Source organism: Leopardus geoffroyi, chromosome A2 (assembly GCF_018350155.1).
Source record: "Leopardus geoffroyi isolate Oge1 chromosome A2, O.geoffroyi_Oge1_pat1.0, whole genome shotgun sequence".
NCBI classification, from domain to species: Eukaryota; Metazoa; Chordata; class Mammalia; order Carnivora; family Felidae; genus Leopardus; species Leopardus geoffroyi.
The window spans coordinates 51,881,435-51,900,157 of NC_059331.1; the positions used below are offsets into that span (position 1 = coordinate 51,881,435).

General features: G+C 54.1%; 1 protein-coding gene across 19 annotated transcripts in view; it reads right to left on the reverse strand.

The window, feature by feature from the left end:
- Positions 1 to 18,723, reverse strand: part of ATP2B2 (ATPase plasma membrane Ca2+ transporting 2) — a 424,560-nt gene that overhangs the window by 55,327 nt on the left and 350,510 nt on the right. For 13 of the 19 annotated variants that reach the window (XM_045493803.1, XM_045493802.1, XM_045493801.1 and 10 more), the window contains 4 exons: positions 8,880 to 9,005; positions 7,148 to 7,180; positions 5,951 to 6,010; positions 783 to 824 (listed from right to left, as the gene is read on the reverse strand). In XM_045493803.1, coding sequence (XP_045349759.1) covers positions 783 to 824; positions 5,951 to 6,010; positions 7,148 to 7,180; positions 8,880 to 9,005 — 261 coding nt within the window. The remainder of the gene's footprint in view (positions 1 to 782; positions 825 to 5,950; positions 6,011 to 7,147; positions 7,181 to 8,879; positions 9,006 to 18,723) is intronic. The other 6 variants (XM_045493793.1, XM_045493798.1, XM_045493797.1 and 3 more) reach the window with 4 other exon arrangements.

The following is an 18,723-nucleotide window of genomic DNA, read 5'->3' on the forward strand; positions in this document are numbered from 1 at the left end:
CAGACATGCACGCACCGAGGTCAGCCTGCTGGGTGGGGATATTGGCACCCACCCTGCCTGCCCAGGGGAGTGTGGTGAGGCATTCATTCACTCCGCTGCCTGGACCCCTGTGTGGCTGGTACAGAAACCCTGCGATGTGGGGTCTGCCTCTTCCAGGTGGAGACTCTGGTCCTAGGGCCAGTGGTTGCCTTGGAGCTGGAATCCAAGTGCAATCAGGGAGTGACACAGTTCCACCTTGGATTCCCAGCAGGAGGAGGCTGGGGTCCCCTCTGGGCCTGAATAAGCCCACAGACCCTTCCCAAATGGCCCCTCACCTTTCCCCACATTTAGACAAGGCAGGTAGGCTTGGACTTCCCCGGTTGGTTCTTGAGTATGTTGCTGGGATATTAAATAGTCACCAGACAGAAGGGACATAGGGGGCTTAAAAGATAAAAGAGAGTGTCCCTGTCCGTGGGTGACGAGCCTCCTCCTCCTTCAGTGGTGGACTGACTGGTGGGCCTGGGGCCCTATCCCTTAGCCTCTAAGGATCTCAAAGAACCAGCTACAAGTCTGCAGCTAAATGGGCAGCATAGCTCAAAGGCTGGGGAAGAGCTGGCTCACAGGTGTCCCCTGTCCTCACCGGTGACGTCTCCATTTGGCCTGGAAGTACATGAATCACAGCTATGCCCCCCAAAGACGTCAGGCACCTGTACGTGCGGACATGTCTGCGTCTGGCTTGGCTCTCAGAGCCGGTGGGGAGGGGCTGCGGGGACCACAGAAGCCGGTTAATACAAAAGGGTTACCTTTGCTCTGGCTGGCGTCCACATTGCCATCCTGCATTTTACCTACACGACAAAGAATTTTAACAGACAACAGAGAACAGACAACACACGTTGATCATCACGAAGACGCAACAGGGCCACGGACATTCATGTCATAGAAGGAGGAAGCGCCGAGCCGACTCCGTCCCTCCATATAGGGATGCTGGGGACGCCCCGAGACAAGAGCAAACCTGGCCACCACATTGACTGCAGGGTCTGTCTTGATTCTCGGGGGCTTGGAGAGAGAGCTTCGGTGGGAATTATTTTGGCCCTGAGCATCTTACAGATTAAATGACAGCCTTTGAGGGTAAAAGGGACCACAGTAGGCTGGCAGGAATCAGAGGGGTTCTCAGGTCCCCAGTGATTAATTTGGCTGGTGCTTTTGTGAACTGAGAGGAGGCAAAGGAAATGAGAGAGAGACAGGGAGAGAGAGAGACGAGAGAGATTCTAGAAAAGGGAGGAGTTTGGTCAATGTGCTCCTTACTTTCTGGCTTCAGGAGGGATGTATGTAGAGTTCTACTTTCTCCTTTTTCCACCTGGAGGAGTGTGAAGGCACAGCATGGACAACCCCCTGTCCAGCCCTATTGAGGGTAATGCATGCAAAGGCTGGGCAAGGGCTCCCCAGTGGTGGGCTCTGAGGTGCCCTGAGTGAATCCAGGGGGCTCAGTGGGAGTGCCCTGTCTCTCAAGGGGACGCCGCTGGCCCCTCCCCTCCACTTGGGTGTGTGCTCTTTATTCTGCAGTTGACCAGCTCGGGCCTCAGTAGACAGGGAAGTTGGGCTGGTGGGTTCCCTGGGGTGCACCCCTGCCCCGGCCCTGCGTGCCAGGGCTGGGGAAAGGGCCGAATCTGGGGCTGCTCATCACCTAATCGGGGCTGCCTGGGAGGCCCCCTCCCCAGTCTTAGCCAGAGGCTTGGGGGCTGGGTTTGCAGCGTGGCAGGTACTGGTGGTCACTAGTTGGCAGCTGAGATACCTGCCCTCGCTGCTGGCACTGAGGAAAAGGGGTTTCCTCCTGTCCCCTGGGCCTGTCCACTGAGCTCACTCAGAGCTCTGCCCATGCGCCTTGCCACCTCAGGGGGAGTCTCAGTAGGTCAGACACCCTTGGCCATTTGCTGCAAAGGTGATTCTCACAGCTCACGTTCTGTGAGAACCCACCATGTGCCAGGCGCATCTATAACCCCCGTGATTTCATATAATCTTCACCACATCCCTACAAGGGCACTCCTGTAGTGCACCCATTTACAGATGAGAAACTGAGGCTCAGAGAGGCAGATGGCCTGCCCGGGTCCCAGGGGGTAAAAGGAGAGCTGGCCCCAAAGTGCGTCTATGTTTCCACCTCCGATTTCGGAGAAAGCAGCAATCCCTCAGCCCCTCTGAGCCCAGAGGAGGGGCATCAAGGCGGCCCTGGTGGGACGGGGCTCCCGAAGCCCCTGTTTTTACACCAATTAGCTGTGCAGCTTTACCTCTCCCAGTCTCAGCTTCCACCTCTGTAAAATGGGGATGAAACATTCAGCTCCCAGAGCACCTGATGGTTGCCTTAGTAATAACCACTTGCCCATTTAGCACTTTGAGGTTTGCGAGTGTCATCTCCTGTCAATCTTCCCAATGCCCTGCAGGTGGGATAGGAAGGATTCTCATCAGTCTCATTTTACAGATGAGGAGACTGAGGCCAAAGGAGGTTCAGAGGTAGCCCTCATTTCTGGAGCATACTGATCATAACGCTGCCTTATTGGTTCCATAAAACTGTCATCAGCATCACCATATCGTGTTGTAAGTGACTCCGAGGGGAGAAGTGGCTTTCCTGGATCCCAGCCCACTGCTATCTCTGCAAGGGAAATGCAGGGCTGTTCCCACTGCCTTGCACAGCAAAGGGTCAGTGACCCACCCTGGGGTTGAAAGAGAAGGGCCCTGTCGCTCTATTATAAAGTTCTTTTTGCTGGATTAAAAACAAAACAGGAAAAGCCTTTTTAGAGCAAACAGGAATGAACTACAACAATTATTTTTATTTTCAAAAATAATTTTACTAACTGGGCTAAAGGGCACCGGAGGACTCCTCTTTGATACTTGATTTTAGAAGACACAAAGGGGCCTTTATTTGCATTGCATATTATCAGATGCAACAGCCCATGTGTTGTGTGTGCCCATTAACCAAGCTAGCAATTTCCTCTTTTATTTCCATAGTGATCACGTGGCTAGAAAAATAATCACCAATGCATATGTTCGAGGAAGGGAGAGGTGTTCTGGGGGTGCTTTGGTGCAGATGGCCTGGTTTCTCAGAAGCAAGGGACTTATTTGGGGCTCTCCTCAGCCAAACTGGTGCTTGACTATCCCCAGAACTATGGTGGGGCAGCTAGGTCTGGCTCCATGCACAACCTGGAGGGTGGGCTGTGTTTCAGGGGAGCTGGGATGGGGACCTGGGGTGGAGACTTGGAGGCCTTTCTGCATCAGATGCCAGACGCAGCTTTGACAACTAGGTCTGTTCTCTTCATGCATTGCCAGGGACATGGGTGTGAAAAGCACATGTGTGGAGGGTTCACGGGAAGACGGCCTGATAAACAAGCTTTGGGGAGACTGACCACTAACTAGGTGAACTGGGGGATGTCCCCTCTCTCGCCTGTGCCTCCGTTTCTTCCTCTGTGAAATGTGACCATTTCAACCAAGATGACGCTCATGAAAAGCACCACAAAGTGTCCTGTAAATGTCTGGGGTCCAGAGTGATTATTTACTAATTATGATTATAAGTGATGTATTAAATAGTGATATATTAATAAATGTAAAAGAAATAATAAAATAACAATAACAAGCGTAATGCCTCCAAGATTAATGGAATACATCCACTTTCAGTTGGGAGGGGGATGGGGCGGTGGAGTCAGGGGGATTCCTGCCAGCTGGGTGTGTTTTCCATGTCCAAATCATCCTGACTTGGCTCAGAGGAGGGAGGGAAAGGAACGGTTAATTCTCTCATTGACCAAGGCTCAGCCTAGTGCTTCTCAACCTTTAATGCACACTGGCCTAGAGCCTGGAGAGCTTATTAGAATGCAGATTCTCATTCAGTGGGTCTGGGGTGGGGCCTGAGATTCTGCATTTCTAATAGGCTCCTAGGAGATGTCCAGGCTTCAGGTCCTCTGATCACATTTTGAGTAGCAACGGCGTAGAGTACTATTTCCCAAAGTATATTATGGAGCCACATCAATCTCATAAGATTCAGCCAGGAAAAGTCCTGCAGCCAAATCAGCCCGGAAAGCCCTCCATGGCTAACTTTCCACTATATGCCAGCCTATTCAAGGTTCTGAGAAGTCCTGCAGTGAGGAAGAGACCAATTCTGTCCCACGGTTCTTAACCACCTTTGACCACAGGATCCTTTTCTTGGAGATAGGACCGATTAATATCCCTATGAAGTTTACAAGACATACTCCTTCAGGAAATCCTGGATTAGGAAGAGGAGCACACACTTTAGAGCCTGCAGGCCTGGGTTCAAATGCCAGCCCTGCCGCTCTCTAGTTCTGTGACCTTGGGCTACTGTCTTGATCTCCCTGAGCCTCAGTCTCCCCATCTTTAAAGTGGGGACAATAAACTCTGTATCATAGGGTTATCATGAGGACCAAATGAGGCCACGAGCATGAAATGTTTGCAAAGTGCCTGGTTTAGAGTGGGTGGTCAACTTCCCCATCTTTCCTGTAATTTTCTTCAGGATACTTGCGAGTTTTCTGCTACAGTTTGGAAGTGAAGCTGCCTTTTTTTGGGACCGACCAGCCGGGATGTAGTCTATATGTTCAACGAGCCCAGGAGGCTCACTGCTCTGGGGGAAGCAGAACACCACCTCCCGTTTCCTTCTCCCCCCCGCCCCCCCGGGTTTGCCTATATCGGTTCTCCCTGTCACCCCTCGCCACTCCTCCATGACGCATGACACCTCCCACACCCCAAGCTGTTCTCCTTTCTCCTCCTATGCTTGAAATAGACCTACACCCAAATTAGCCCTTCTTGGCAAGGCGCGGCTCGCCGAAGTGTCTTGCTTGGCCCCTGACATCCACTAGGTGCTTCCATCATTGGTCATTTTGAATGCAGGTGGCTCAGTCAGAGGTCTGCAGCAGGGGATGGGAGTATGAGGTAGGATAGGGTCTCCATGTCGTCCAGGAGTGGTGAGGAGTAAATGATATAATGAATGAGAAACCCACAGCCCAGTGCCTCGTACACGGTGATGCTGTAAGAATGGCTTTTCCTTTCCCTTCGATTCTCTCGGGCAACAGTTTTATGATCAAGCCCTACAGCTCTTAGTCTGGGTGACTATCATGCTACCTAATTTGGGGACAGGGGAGCTTTCTGAGCAAACGGAAGCCTCTTCACTCTGAAGATGGGAGGGTATAGAAATAAGAAGCCCTCTAAAGGCTTGGAGGCCAGTGAATACAATTCCTTCATGCCTGTGGGTAAGGAGGTTAAAATGCAGACCCCATGTACAGTGGCAGCACCCCCCCCACCACCCCTCACCCCCGAGGGGCCCATAAGAATGCAGAGACTCAGGACAAATGCTCCAGCACAGGCAACAGCAGGAAACACCAGTCCACGTCCGAGGGACAGAACCAGGCCCGAGCCCAAGCGAGCCCCCTGCCCGTTCACTCCGTGAAAGAGAAGAGGAAGAAATGTTTATCTGTGGCTCAGCCATGCTATGGGGTGGGGCCAAGGGGCTGAACCCCGGCCTGGGTCCCCCCTGCCTCGAGGGAATTTTCGAGCCAAGGACTGGAGACTTCACTAGGGACCCAGATGCCAGCTTCAGCCCAGGTCCTGACCCCAGGCCTTCTTCCCCAAGCTGGGGCCAGGAATGTACTTAGGAGAGGGCCACGCCGGGTGGGATGCTGCTTCTTGGGAGTCAAATCTGAAGCCAACGTTATGTCCCTCTTCTGGGCTCCACTGGGGGTTGAGGGCCCACCAGGAGCCAGTGCCATTTTGGCAGCCGCAAGTGGGTGCGGAGCGGATTCCCCGGTGGTGGCTTCTCTCTTAAGCGCCTGCCCCACGTGAGAGGACGATTGTCCCAGAGCTGCCCATGCACATCCAAGATCTGTGCGGTCCAGAACAGGGAGAGGCAAGCCCAGAGTTGGGGGTGGGGGAGAGAGACGCCCATCCAACCGAGACCGAGCGCTCGCCATCGAAGACGTACCATTGACTAGGCTGGTATTTGCACTATCTACAGCATTTGAGCCTGCTGCACCATCGGCCGCTGTGGGGGTGGGAGGGATGGAAAATGCAGTGTGTCACAATGGAGAAAAGCAACAATGCAGAACAGCAACAACAATAAAGACATGAACCAACTTGCGGGAGGTAACATGACTATATTCTTTAAAAAAAAAAAATCTCCGTTGGAAATCAAGAAACTCAAATTTGGGGGCGGAGGTGAAATGTTCCCATAGAGATGCTGTAAAAATCAGGGTAAAAAACTCAAGACATGGAGGGTCTTTGAAATAAAACATGGCAGATGATCAATGTGGTTGGGTAGGATGCACCCCTTGGCCATGCCAATCGGGCAAGTCCCCGTCACAGGAGCTTCTATGAGAGGGCATCTGGCTGCCCGTCAGGGCCAGAGGGACCCATGGCCAGGAGTCATTTCCAAACCTTCAGTAATGGGTGCAGTGTGGGCATTCTGATTGGGTATCTGCTATGACCGCCATCACTGCGTCCCAGTGGAACATGGAACAGCCATGGTGGTGACTCAGGATTCAAGCCCTTGACTCAGGCCACTGCCTGCGGCCACCTCCTCCTTCCTAACCAGCACTCAAAAGATTGCCTTGGTCAACCCCCTACGAGATGCCCCATCATTTAATAGGTGATACCAAGTATGTCACACGTTGTGCCTGAGACAGAGAAGGTACTAGCAAGTTTCCCTTAGTTTACAAATTACAAATGACATGAGATGCTCAAATCCACTCTGGTTGTTCTTTCTAGGCGTGGGGAAATGGGTTGAGTGGGCAGGAGAGGGAAGTGACACTAGCGGGTGGGGGGCACATGCTGAGTGGTGAGGGGAGCTGGGACAGGCTCTGTGGGGTGTGCACAGGAGAGCAGGGCTATGGGGTCACAGGGTGGTGAGCGGGGCACTACATGCCAGTGTGTGGGGCTGTGGGCCGTGTGGTGGTGCCATGTGCATGGGCTGGCGGGGTGAAGGTCTGGAAGGGCAAACGGGCAGAGTGAGGCGCCGGTTCCTCCCGTGGGGCTGGCATCGCGTGGGGGCACAGTGGAGGGTCTAGTGGGTCAGGGAGCCTCCTCCAGCTGTGTGCTGGTGGCTTGGGACCAGGGCTCAGTTCCCAGAAGGCTGCTGCTATTTCTAAAAGCCCCATCTACCCTGAGGGGTGTCTTACTGTACCTGGTAGCTGAAGGCCATCCCCCTTCTTCACACCTGTGTGATGATTTTTGAGACACGTTAATGAAGGAGAAGCACATCCAGCCTCATCTGTGTGCGCACGCGCACACACACCCCCACACGCACCCACACACACACCCAGCTGCACGCCTGTGGTCATCCTGAAATGGGGGCCCGTGGTTGGCAGGCTCTAAGCAATGACCCTGGTGGAGGTGATGAAATGGGAATGCAGAGGGGGCCCAGCCCTGGCCGTGCTGCTCACAGGGGCTTGAGAGGTGGGGCTGCCCCGTATATTCCTCTGCCCTGTCCTCCCACATCCCACTTCTTCCTTCTACACTGACACCCCCATCTCACTGGGCCATAGGTGTGTGTTCAGTAAAGGGCTCTGACCTGTGCTTCCGGGCGGGAGAGGCCCATCTTCCTACTGAAATCTTTGAGAACACTGGTCTGGCCTGTGGGAGCTTCTGGGTGCTTCTGCCCCTCACCCAGGACCCAGGGAGGCCAAGAAAAGGGGCAAAGCCTGTGTCATCCTGCCTTACCCCGCCCACTGCCCATATCTGCCCCACCATCTGCACCCTGGGGCCAGAGCTGGCCACAGCTTCTACGTCACTGTGTGAACACTGTCCTGACACCCTCTGGGGCTCTTGACAAGGACTGTGTCCTCAGCTTCAACCTCAGCTGTCTCCTGAGACAGGTTCTCTCCCACCTCTGGATTTCTCAGATCACAGCTTAGCTCCACTGTTCATGTTGCTGGGGCTGCCATAATCTTAGGGAGACCCTTCTAGAAAATATAAGGTATTACCCTTAGGAACAAGCAACCTTTGGTTGTGACCCAGGCTCTGGGCCTGGTCGGCCATGGAGAGCTGGAGGTAGCAGGCCTGTCCCTAAAACTCAAGGAGAGCATTCTTATCTTCTTCCCCTGGACCCCAGATGGTGTGGGTGTTGTGGACCCTCCTCTGGAGCTTGGGGAAGGAGATAGGACAAAAGACTGAAGATGTGAGAGGGGTCTGTCCCTGAGACTGACTTTAGGTGTTGGGTAAGGAGCTGGCTGTGCAAGGGCCAGAGGCCTGGGCCTTTGGATTTGGGCCTGGGCTTCTAGGGTCTTCCGTGCATCCCTCCCTCTGCTCTGAGAGGCACTTGTAGCCAGGCTACCGGCTCGCTGCACCGAGGGGAAGCCCAGGGAGTAGGAATCTTGTTTCCAAAGTGGCAGAGGAGCTAGAACCCAGGCAAGGTGCCAGCTCTGGGGGGATAGGGGAGGAAACCATGAGTTTGGCCACATTCCCCAGAATCTCTTCTGCCCACATCTGGGCTGAGTCAGTGCTGGGTGGGTTTGCGGTCCTGCTCTGTGGAGTTGAGACTAGTGGCAGGAGTGAGCGCAGGTGGGGCTTTCGACTCCGTATCAGGCCTGATGATGGGACCAGGTCACGCTCAAGGCTGGAGACTCAACAAAGTGCTCAGTGCCCTGGGCCTGGCCTGATGGGAGGGTACTCCATGACATGACCAGACAGACAGAGACTGGGACAAGACCCTGGAGATGGAACAGACAGAACCCTCCTGGCCCAAGCAGGGCCTCAAGGATGCAGGAGACAGCTGTTGGCACAGGGCATGGACATAAAAGTCACTCAATAACTATTTTGTTGAGTGAATGAATAAACGACAAAAAAAAAAAAAAAAAAAAAAAAAAAAAAGTGACCTGAAGAGCTCCTCTCCTGGTCTGTGAGGGGGTTGCGCTTACCTTTCTTGTCTTTCTTCTCTTCCTCCTCACCGCCAGCCCCCAGCAGGGTAAAGATGATGCCAGTCTGAGAATTCACACCCACTGCGGTCACTACCATCCGTCCAGAGCCCTCCATCACGTGGGTCCCTGGGGAGGGGGACGAAAGCCAAGTTACCATTGCATGGGCCCAAGCCCCCTCCCCAGAGGAGTGGAAGGAACTGGGTCCCAGAAAGCTCCTGGCTCTGTCTGCCAACGTCCTGGGGTACCGCCCATGATTAGGGTTCAAACTATGCCCTTAGGACAGAGCTATCACGGGCCTGGGACTCAAACCCTGCTACGTCTACCACCTACTACCTTCTCTTAGAGAGCCACCTCCCCACTCTGTCCTAGACAGGACTAGACAGGACTGCTTAAAATGGGGTCCACTCCCTCCCAAAGATCTGGGAAAGAACTCAGGGCTCTGTGAACTTGCATGAGAAGACAATGACATCTTGGTGTTCACAACCGTCTAACTGAAAGTTAGCATTTTCACCATGACATAGGCTACCGACCCCAGGAGTGTTAGTCGCCCGCAACGCCGTTACATGTATTACAAATATGACAGGTTCTTTGTCATGCGACTTTATAGCTGTTGCAGTCATTCACTCATCCTGATTTTACAAGTAAGGCAGCTATCAGACTGACCGCTGGTTCTTGTCATTAGTGTGCTGACAAAGAAGCACAAAGAAGCACATTACTCTATCACACACATTTTTTAATTATTTCAATATCATCGGCTTCCTTTGTGATCCAATGTATTTTATTTTATGCATTTTAAAGCTTTATTCCAACTAGGGGTGGCATCTCTGAGGACACCAGACTTCCCCAGGCTCCTCAGTGAAAGAAAGGTTAAGAACCCCTTTTGTAGAATTTTAGGATTTCCAAACTGGGCTTTAAAATTTTTTTTTTAAAGTTTCTTTGTTTATTTTTGAGAGAGGGGGGCAGAGAGAGAGAGGAAGAGAGAGCGTCCCCAAAAGGCTCCGCGCTCTCAGGGCAGAGCCTGATGCAGGGCTTGATTTCACGAACCGTGAGATCCTGACTTGAGCCGAAATCAAGAGTCAGACACTTAACCGACTGAGCCACCCAGGCGCCCCTCAAACTGGTTTAAAGGCCCTGGAATTCTTTTGTGGGGCAGGAGGGCTAGCTGTGGGGGGTGAGGGAGGCCTCTTGTCAGAGTGGCTCCACATTTATTCATCTTCGGGGTTTCTGTGTCAGTTGCACTTTGCACAGACCCCTCCACCGTGCAGGATCAGAGGGCAGCCTGTCCAAGATTCATTCGGGGGACTCTGTACCAGAGTGAGGATTAAACGCAAAGGTAAATCTGCTGAAAAGTGTGCTGTATACATACAATGGAGTGTTATTTGGCCTTAAAAGGGAAGGAAATTCTGATACAGGCATGAGCCTTGAGGACATTATGCTCAGTGAAATACACCAGTCACAGAAGGACATCTATGGTGGATTCCAGTACAGCAGCTCCATAGAGCACTCAAATTCACAGAGACAGAGACAGTGGAATTGTGGTTGCCAGGGGCCAGAGTGGGGAACTTATGGTGGGGGTGGTGTTCCCATTCAACGGCTCTAGAGGTTCAGTTTTGCAATATGAAGAGGTCTGGAGATGGATGGTGGTAATGGGTGCACAACAGTGTGAATGGATGTAATGCCACTGACCCGTATACTTGAGAGGGGTTAAAATGGTAAATTTCACATCATGTGTATTTTGCCATGATAGAAAAATTGCAGGAAAAAACCAAACAAACCCACTGAAGCTGGCTGTGACCTCACTGGGGAAACAAGGGGAGTCCAGGGAGGGCGGCTGGGACCCAGCCTGGGGAGGGGATGGCCACTACGGCAGCCTGGGTTCCGACAGAGGAGATACAGCGAAGCCAGCCCTCTATCCTCAGGCTGGTGCTGGGGACACATCACTGTGTCCCAGGAGCTTTCACAGACAGACAGGTTACTCACAGAAAGAGTTAACCTGCATGGCCTGTGTGGGATCACATGCAGAAGGCTCCAGGGAACACGTGAGGAGGCACCTTCCGTCCTGCCAGTGGTCCCTCTATTTAGTAAAGAACCTAGGTAAGTGAAGTTTGGACTTTTGGGCACCTTTATTTTTTTTAAATATAAATCCTTACTACCCAGGGTAGAAATCTCTCTTCAATGCAGCATGTATTTCCTTCTCTGACAGAGAGGTGAGCATCCCAGCCTGGCTGGAGCATTTCAGGCCATCCACAGGCCACACAGTAAGAACCAGACAGGGGCTGAGCCCAATGGCCACAGACACCGACCCGGATGCTAAAAGGCCCTGATGAGTTGCTTCTTGAACTCAGTTCTGCGTTTTAGAGTTTTTCCTTCTTTTTCTTCCAGACTGCTGGCCACTTCTCCCTGTTTTCGGGGTGACTTGTCTCTAGCAGCTTTCTGTTTTCCGGTTTGCTTTAGACCTGAAGGTTAGGTCAGCAAACTCAAGAAACATCTACCTTACAACATTTTCCTCAAGAAAGGAATCTATTTTCACCTTTCAAAAGGTTTCACCCACTCCTTCTTTTCTGTTCTAGGACCTGAGCGATATCCTGAGATTGTGTGTGTGCATGTGCTGGTGTGCGTGTGTGTGCACCCATGTGTATACAGGCGTATGTGTGCGCATGTGTGTATATGTGTGTTCTAGCCTCTGGCCCTCTAAGATCTCATGATCTCAAAGTGCTTTATAGGCAGACAGATGGACACTCTCCAGTGAGTTTCTTCATGGTGGGTAAAGGTCAGTCTGTCTGACCGTGCACGGGTAAACCAAGGTACGAAGGCTCCCAGGAGGGCCATGCTGCCCAGTGAGCTGTAGCAGAACCCACATGGTCAGCTGGCTCCTTGTTCATTCTAAGGACAGAAGGACAGCACTCTTTCATCTCTGGGCAGGGCACAGTGGGGACCACAGGGTGAGCTCAGACACTGACTAGAGGCCAAGCAGCCCAGGCCGACTCTGGAGCCCATCTACTTGCCCAAGAGGCACTAACTGGGAACACCAGGGCCCACTGACAGGACCCTGGTAATTACTTGCTGACAAGATTTCTTGCGTACTGGCTCAGCTTGTGTGGGGTGGGCGGGGGACAGTTCGACAGCAGCAATATTAGACAGATAAGGAGCCTGGGGCCTGGAGAGGTCATGTGGGGGTGGGGCCACCAGATCCTTCAAGGTGAGGAGCACAGTGCACTGATTCAGAGCACAGATGGCAGGGGCAGTGGCCAGTGCTGACCTCTGTAGGACACCTACCGTGGGCTGGGCATCGAGTCAAACCTTTCACACACCATTATCTAATTAGAGTTCACACCGGCCCTCAGTTTACAGAGGAGGAAACTGAGGCTAAGGGAGAAGCGGCTTGCCCAGAGTCACTGGCTGGTGGGGGCAGAGCCGGGATTTGAACTCTCCCCTCTCTCTTGAGCCTATCCTCTCTGTCACCTACCAGCGCCCACCCCAGGAAGCCAGGCCCTCATACCCTGGTCTCAAATGTATTCTGAGGAAGTTTCTCTGCCTCGTTGGTAATGAGGATGCCGCTCCCCACCTCCCCAGCCCTAAGCAGGATGGAAAAACACATAGGGGGCCAATTTCCACCCAAGATAATCAGACCCCAAATCACCTTCTAATCTAATCACTCCCATCACAGTAGGGAGCTGGTAGCTGTGCCTCAGGAGGTAGGGAGGAGGGAGGAGGAAGCCAAGGGGGCACCACACAGGACACGGGATATGGGGACATGGGGTGAAGGCGCAGCACATGCCTGCTCAGCCTCAGATGAGCCTCAGGGTGGGCCTCCAGGCCCCAGCATTAGACGGGCCAAGAGAGCTGGGGGCATCAGCCGCCCCTGCCCTGGTCCTCCCTCCCCCTGTGCCCCAGCGGTCCCCCCGGCCACGGCTCTAACCATTGTCTCCCAGCCCAGACACCCCTGACATCATCTCCAAAATCCAAACACCACTCAGCAGGCTTTGGATGAGACCCCAGCCTGCTCCAGACCCTTGACCTCCGATTCTGCCCTGTGGCCTCTGCCCTGCGAGCGGGCAGCTGACTGGAAATTTGTGTTCAGCCTCCCACCTTTGCTCACCCAGTTACCACCCCCCAAGTGGCATTCTCCCTCCTCTGGTCCAAAACCTCCTCCTCTTGGCTTGGGACAAATGCCCCTCTTAGGTGGCCTTCCCTGATCCCCACAAGGGGACTTTTTCTCTTTCCTCTGGATTGCCCCACCCCCTGCAGTTTCCCCTGGTGATGTTTCCAGGCCTGGCTCCCCCATAGGCTGTGAGCTACTTGCTGTAGGTTCGGACTGTGAGTCTCCTCTTAGCAGAGCCCAGCTCATAGCTGGAAACTCCAGCCCCTTTTTACTGCTGCCTCCTCGCTTTGCATTTTCTGTGGTGGGTACATGTTACATTTATGGAAAATCTCCACACCCTTCATACACTGTCCTTATGGTTTTGCAAAGGGTCAGATTTATCCCTGCCTAGCACTCATCCCCACGCCTCACTGGGCCGTCCCTCTCCCCTCCCAGGGGCTGGCTGCACCCTCCTACTAGAGGAGGAGTTGAATGGAGCAGGTCACCCCCTTCAGCTATCACACCCCAGCCCCAGATTACCCCACAAAGGGCAATGTTTAACCCCAAGGGCCGCAGCTGTGGTGGAGCCACGGGCATATATGGGTCAAGGTTGACCAAATTTTCCACAGGAAAACGGCAGGGTCTCTGGGGAGAGGCGGAGGTGAGAACCCTTCAGGTTTGGGGGTCCCGGCAGAGTCTTGCACCAGGACCTCACTGTCTGTGGTCCTCTGCCATCATCCTGCAGCCTCCACCTCCTGTAGGTCTCACAGAGCCCCTCAGAATACACAAACACGGGGGGTGGGTAAATTGAGAGAGCCCTGAGCTCAGGGGAGGGTGGGACCTGGGAACCGGTCTGGTGTCTACTTCTGATTTCCTGTGTGACCTGAGACCAGCCCTCTCCCCTCTGGGCTTCGGTCTGTCCTTTGTAAAATGGGTGGTCTATGTTAGGTCATCAGCTCCGAGTGATGAAGTCTGGGTACCCAGGGTCCCAGAGAGACAAGGGCCACTCCTGGGTGGCATAGGGCAGCCTCCATTAAAAGGCTGTTATCTTGGGAGTTTGGATCTTGGTTTGGATGGGGCCAGTAGAGGCTCGTGCAGACAGACCAACCACGTGTGGCACTTTCTGCGCACACCATGCTCATATACTTGACGGACAGATGTGGTAGAACGCTGGCAGGGCCCAAAGGGAGGTCCCTGCCCTCCAGAAGCTCACAGTCCAGCTGGGGTGAGGGGAGCAGACAGGAACACAGATCAATGATGACGCAAGACAAGAGAGACCTAGGACCTGGTGGGCTGGCGGGGGGTGGGGTCGGGCACAGCCCAGGCAAAGATGGAGAGGTGGGATAGCGCGATAGCCGCTCAGGGTCGTGAGAGGAGGAGCAAGAGAGAAGCTGGACGGTGTAATGGCCTGAGTGGAGAGAGGGCTGCAGAGCTGGGTCTCTGCTGGGTGTTCAAGGGGGGAGCCGCTGGAAGCATTTCCAGGGCAGGGAGGGAGACAATTAGTATTTAGTGAGCAGTCCCTTGTGCAAATACTGTCTGAGCTGCTTTTTCCACTTGGCTGTCATAATCACCCTGTGAGCGACCATCATCACCCCATTTCTACAGACAGGGAAGCAGCCCGGAGAGGTCATCCCTGCATTCAGCCTGGGGGGAGAGGGCCAGGGTGGACTGAGGGTGTCATGCCAGTTCTTTCCACCTCGCTGGGAAGGCCTGTAGTGAAGCCGGAGGCAGGAGAATGGAGGGGAAACTGTGTCAGCCACCCAGCGGCCGTCCGTCCACGACAGAAGGAGCTCAGGCCCAGGGAACGCTGGGTGTTCCACCAACCAGATGGCCTGTCCCGTCCCACCTGAACCTTTATCTCCTCCCCACACAGGCAGCAGAGGGTGGGCCAGAACCTTCCCAACTGCTGGCTCAAAGGCCATCTCTGCTTCAGACTGGCTCTGGGCAGCAGGAGACGGTCCCCCCTGTGCCTCGTCCAGATGTCAGCTGTCTCGGGCCCGAAGCCTTATGTAATGGCAAGTGGGGTGCACTGAGCCTCTGGTGGCAGAGCTGGAGGGGCCTAGTTTTACAGAGTGGGGCTTCTGCGCCCAGAGAGGGCAAATGACTGACTGAGGTTGCACGGTGTACCTCATGGGTACATGAGGGCATGGTTACATGAGGTACATGGGTACATGGGGCACAGCTGGGGGCTCAAACCTAGGGCTCCTCGCTCTTCTGGCTCTGACTTCCCAGGCCTCTTTCTGGACGGGAGAGGAGAGAGGTCTTACCTCCTAAAAGGTCTCTTTCTGGGGGTAGAGATATGAAGAAAGGATAAAGGCCATTTCTGGCCTTTCTGGGAATTATCATCTGCCTCCAGGCACAGGCTCCAAGCAAAGCCAATGTGGTTCCCAGCCCAGGAGCAGTTCCTTCATCATTATTGTTATCAACGCAGTTAATAACAGTAATAACACATGCCTGCAGAGCACTAGACAGTTTGCAAAGCATTTCAGCGCCCACAAGACTGTCCTCCTCACAACAGCCCTGTGAGGTAGGTTTTGGTGCAAGTACAACCCCAAGCCCCTCCCCTCCCCATGGCCTCTCTGGCTCGGAGAGGTGGAGTGGTGGCCCAAGGTCACACAGCTGTGAGCGGTGGAGCCGGGACTTGAACCCGTGCTCTATCCACTACACCCCGCTGCCTCTCATGGAGAAGAGGCAGGGTAGTGTAATGGAGAGAGCGCGGGCCGAGCAGCAGACTGGGACTTCCTGCAGTCACGGTGTCGTCCTAGGCTCCCTGGAGGCGGCGGCAATGGCGGCAGGTCTGGCTCTCCGTGCCTGGCCTTCTGCTTGGCAGGCAGGGTGGGGCAGCAGGCCTGAGAAGGTCTGCCGATGTCCTGGGCAACTTCGTGCTGTTAACGCTCTGGCTCCAGGGGTGGTGGAGGTGGGTGGGGGGTCGTGCAGGGGGCTGAGCCAATGGGCCTGGCTGGAGCTGGGCCCTGCTGCTTTTGGGGACACCCCCCCTGCCCCGGCCCCCTGGCTCCTGCCCCTTTCCCGGCCACATAGATGGCGCCTGGTCGCTGGTTTCCCAATGGAATTTACGATAAACATCTCAAACAGGCCTTGCTGCTGGGTCATAAAGTCACAGTGTCCTCAGAGGTGGGCTTGTGCATAGAGGCTACGGGAAGAGCTTGGGGCTAGGAGGCTGGAGGGCTGGGGTCTCGCTCTGGCCCTGCCTTCTGTGGCGCTTTACACTCCTGCTCTGGGCCTCAGTTTCCCCAGGTGTAAATCCAGACCAGACCACAGTTCTCTAGGGATCAGCGAATCTCCAGGAAGGCTGCCGAATCACAAGTCTGGGTATTTATTTCTCATTTATTTCGCTGCTTCCACGGGGCTGTCACAGGGATTCATGACCTGGGGGCATGAGAGACCACGGGGTTCCATGAACGGAAGCTGTTGTGTCAAAGGAGGCAGAAGGGGCTGGACATGTAGACGCCTCACAGGGCCTACACTGGGTCCCAGCCAGGAGGATGCGGTGGGGACCGTTGATGGACACGAATACGTACAGAATATTAGTTAACGGTATTACATCAATGTTGGGTTTCCTGAATTGCTAGCTGTGCTGTGGTTATGTGTGAGAATATCCTTTCCTTAGGAGAGACACATGAAGTGGGGCACCTGTGTGGCTCAGTCGGTTGAGTGTCCGACTTCAGCTCAGGTCATGACCTCACAGTTCATGGGTTCGAGCCCCGCGTCGGGCTCTGTGCCGACAGCTCAGAGCCTGGAGCCCGCTTTGGATTCTGTGTCTCCCTCTCTTTCTGCCCCTCTCCTACTTGCACTCTGTCTCTCTCTGTCTCTCAAAAATAAATAAATAGTAAAAATTAAAAAAAGGAGATACACATAAAGTGTGAAGGGGCCAAAGGGCCATCACGACCACAGACAGAATGAGCCTCCTGAGAACAAATGGGGCAAAAATGGTAACATCAGCTGAATCAGAAGGAAGGGCGTTCAGGTGTTCTTTGTACCAGTATTGGCACTTTCCTGAAAGTTGGAAATTATCTTAAAGTACAAAACTAAAAAAAAAAAAAAAAAAGGCCCAGGTCAGAGTTTGTACTCCAGGGCTCACCCATATGTTGCTTGATCGCCCACACAGGCTTTTAAAAAATGGGAATTTCTTGCCAACAATTGAACACTGGGGGATTGTACACGAAAGCTGGATTTCTGGTTCCCCTTGTACAGAGGATGCTGCAGCCACACTGGGGCCAGGGTGCTTCTGCAGGCAGCAGCCAGAAGTAGTCATGCTCTTGGTGTGTCACCCACGCTCTCCCTGCCCAACCCCATGGAGGTGGGAGCTTGCGACCCATAAGCATTCTACCATGTCTGGCCCGAAGACACCTCAGTCACGGGCCTGTGTCTACCTGTCCATCTTGGGAGACGAGCTCCAGGCCGTTATTGGATTTTCTTTGTGCCTGAGCACTGGGGACATCTGAGTCTTTCTGAAGGCAGGTCTTTACCCATTTGTCAGATGGAGAGGCTGAGGACCTGTGGGGCAGAGGTCATAGGTGGAGCTGACAGAGGTCTGGGACCTGGGTGTTCTGCCTCCAAACGCTGTCCTTGCTCCCCACCACACAGCACCTCACGCCTGTACCATTTGCAAAGGATAGTCCTGTCCATCCATGTGTGTGGTCCCCACAACAGCCCTGTGGGGTAGGCAGGGGGCGCGGGGGGGAGGGGAAGGGCCTTTGACCAACTCCCCCACTGCACAGAGCTGGTCTCCCAACATTGGGGCTCAGGGAGGTGGACAGACCTGTCCAGGGTCACAGGCTGGGCACGGCTGGGCCAAGTGACCCAGCAGCAGAGAGTTCCTTGCATTCCTCTAGGTTGAACCACTGTGCCAGATGCCATGAGGGGGGTTTCTGAGCTACCATGAGGACCCTGCAGGTGCCCCCAGCCAGGTCCCTGTCTTCCCCAGGGGTCATTCAACTGGAAGGCCCAACAAGGCCTCCCGGCACAGGGAAGGTGTCCAAGGTGTCTGTCCATGCACAAAAACGAGCATCCAAATGGCAGTTCTCCAGAGTTCAGAACAATCGAGGAAAATCCCCTGGAGGAGGCAGGCTCATGCAGGCTGAAGGTGGGGAGGAGCTGGATGGGGCAGATCTCAGAGAGGAGGAAGGGGGAGATAGTCAAGATGAAAGAAGACTCGTGAGCTGGGGTCAACCCATTTTATAAGCAAGGAAATGGAGGTTCCGAAAGGGTAAGAAGCTTGTCCAGGGGCTCCTAGCAAATGAGAGCAGTGGGGATTTGAACCCAGACCTGTTTCACTCCCAAGTCCAGGCTCCATCTGAGGAACAGGGAAGGGAACCAACCCGTTGTGGGCATCCCTCAGCTAGCACTGGGCTAGGCAGGGGCTTCGCCTACATCACACACCAGAACATCCCTACTGTCCTCATGGATCAAGAGAAGTAGAGCGACATGGCCCAAGGCCACACAGTGAGTTCATTCCAAAGCCCAGATCTGGCTCAGTCCAGCCCCACCCAGCCTTTTCTACAAGAGCCCCAGCCTCTTTCCTCTCTCTGGCAGACAGTGCTTGAGCCCCCATGCCATGTGGACCCACGGATGGGCGGGGCATGACCTCCTGGTAGCCTCACGCTCAGGGCTTCTGGCTGCTGGACCTGTCTGGGAGAGAGGATCCACGAAGAAGGGCATCCCAATGGTGATGGTGTGTGTTTATCTGCATACGGCCAAGGATGGAAGGGGCCCCTAAGAGTGACATCATTAGATCTCTTTGGG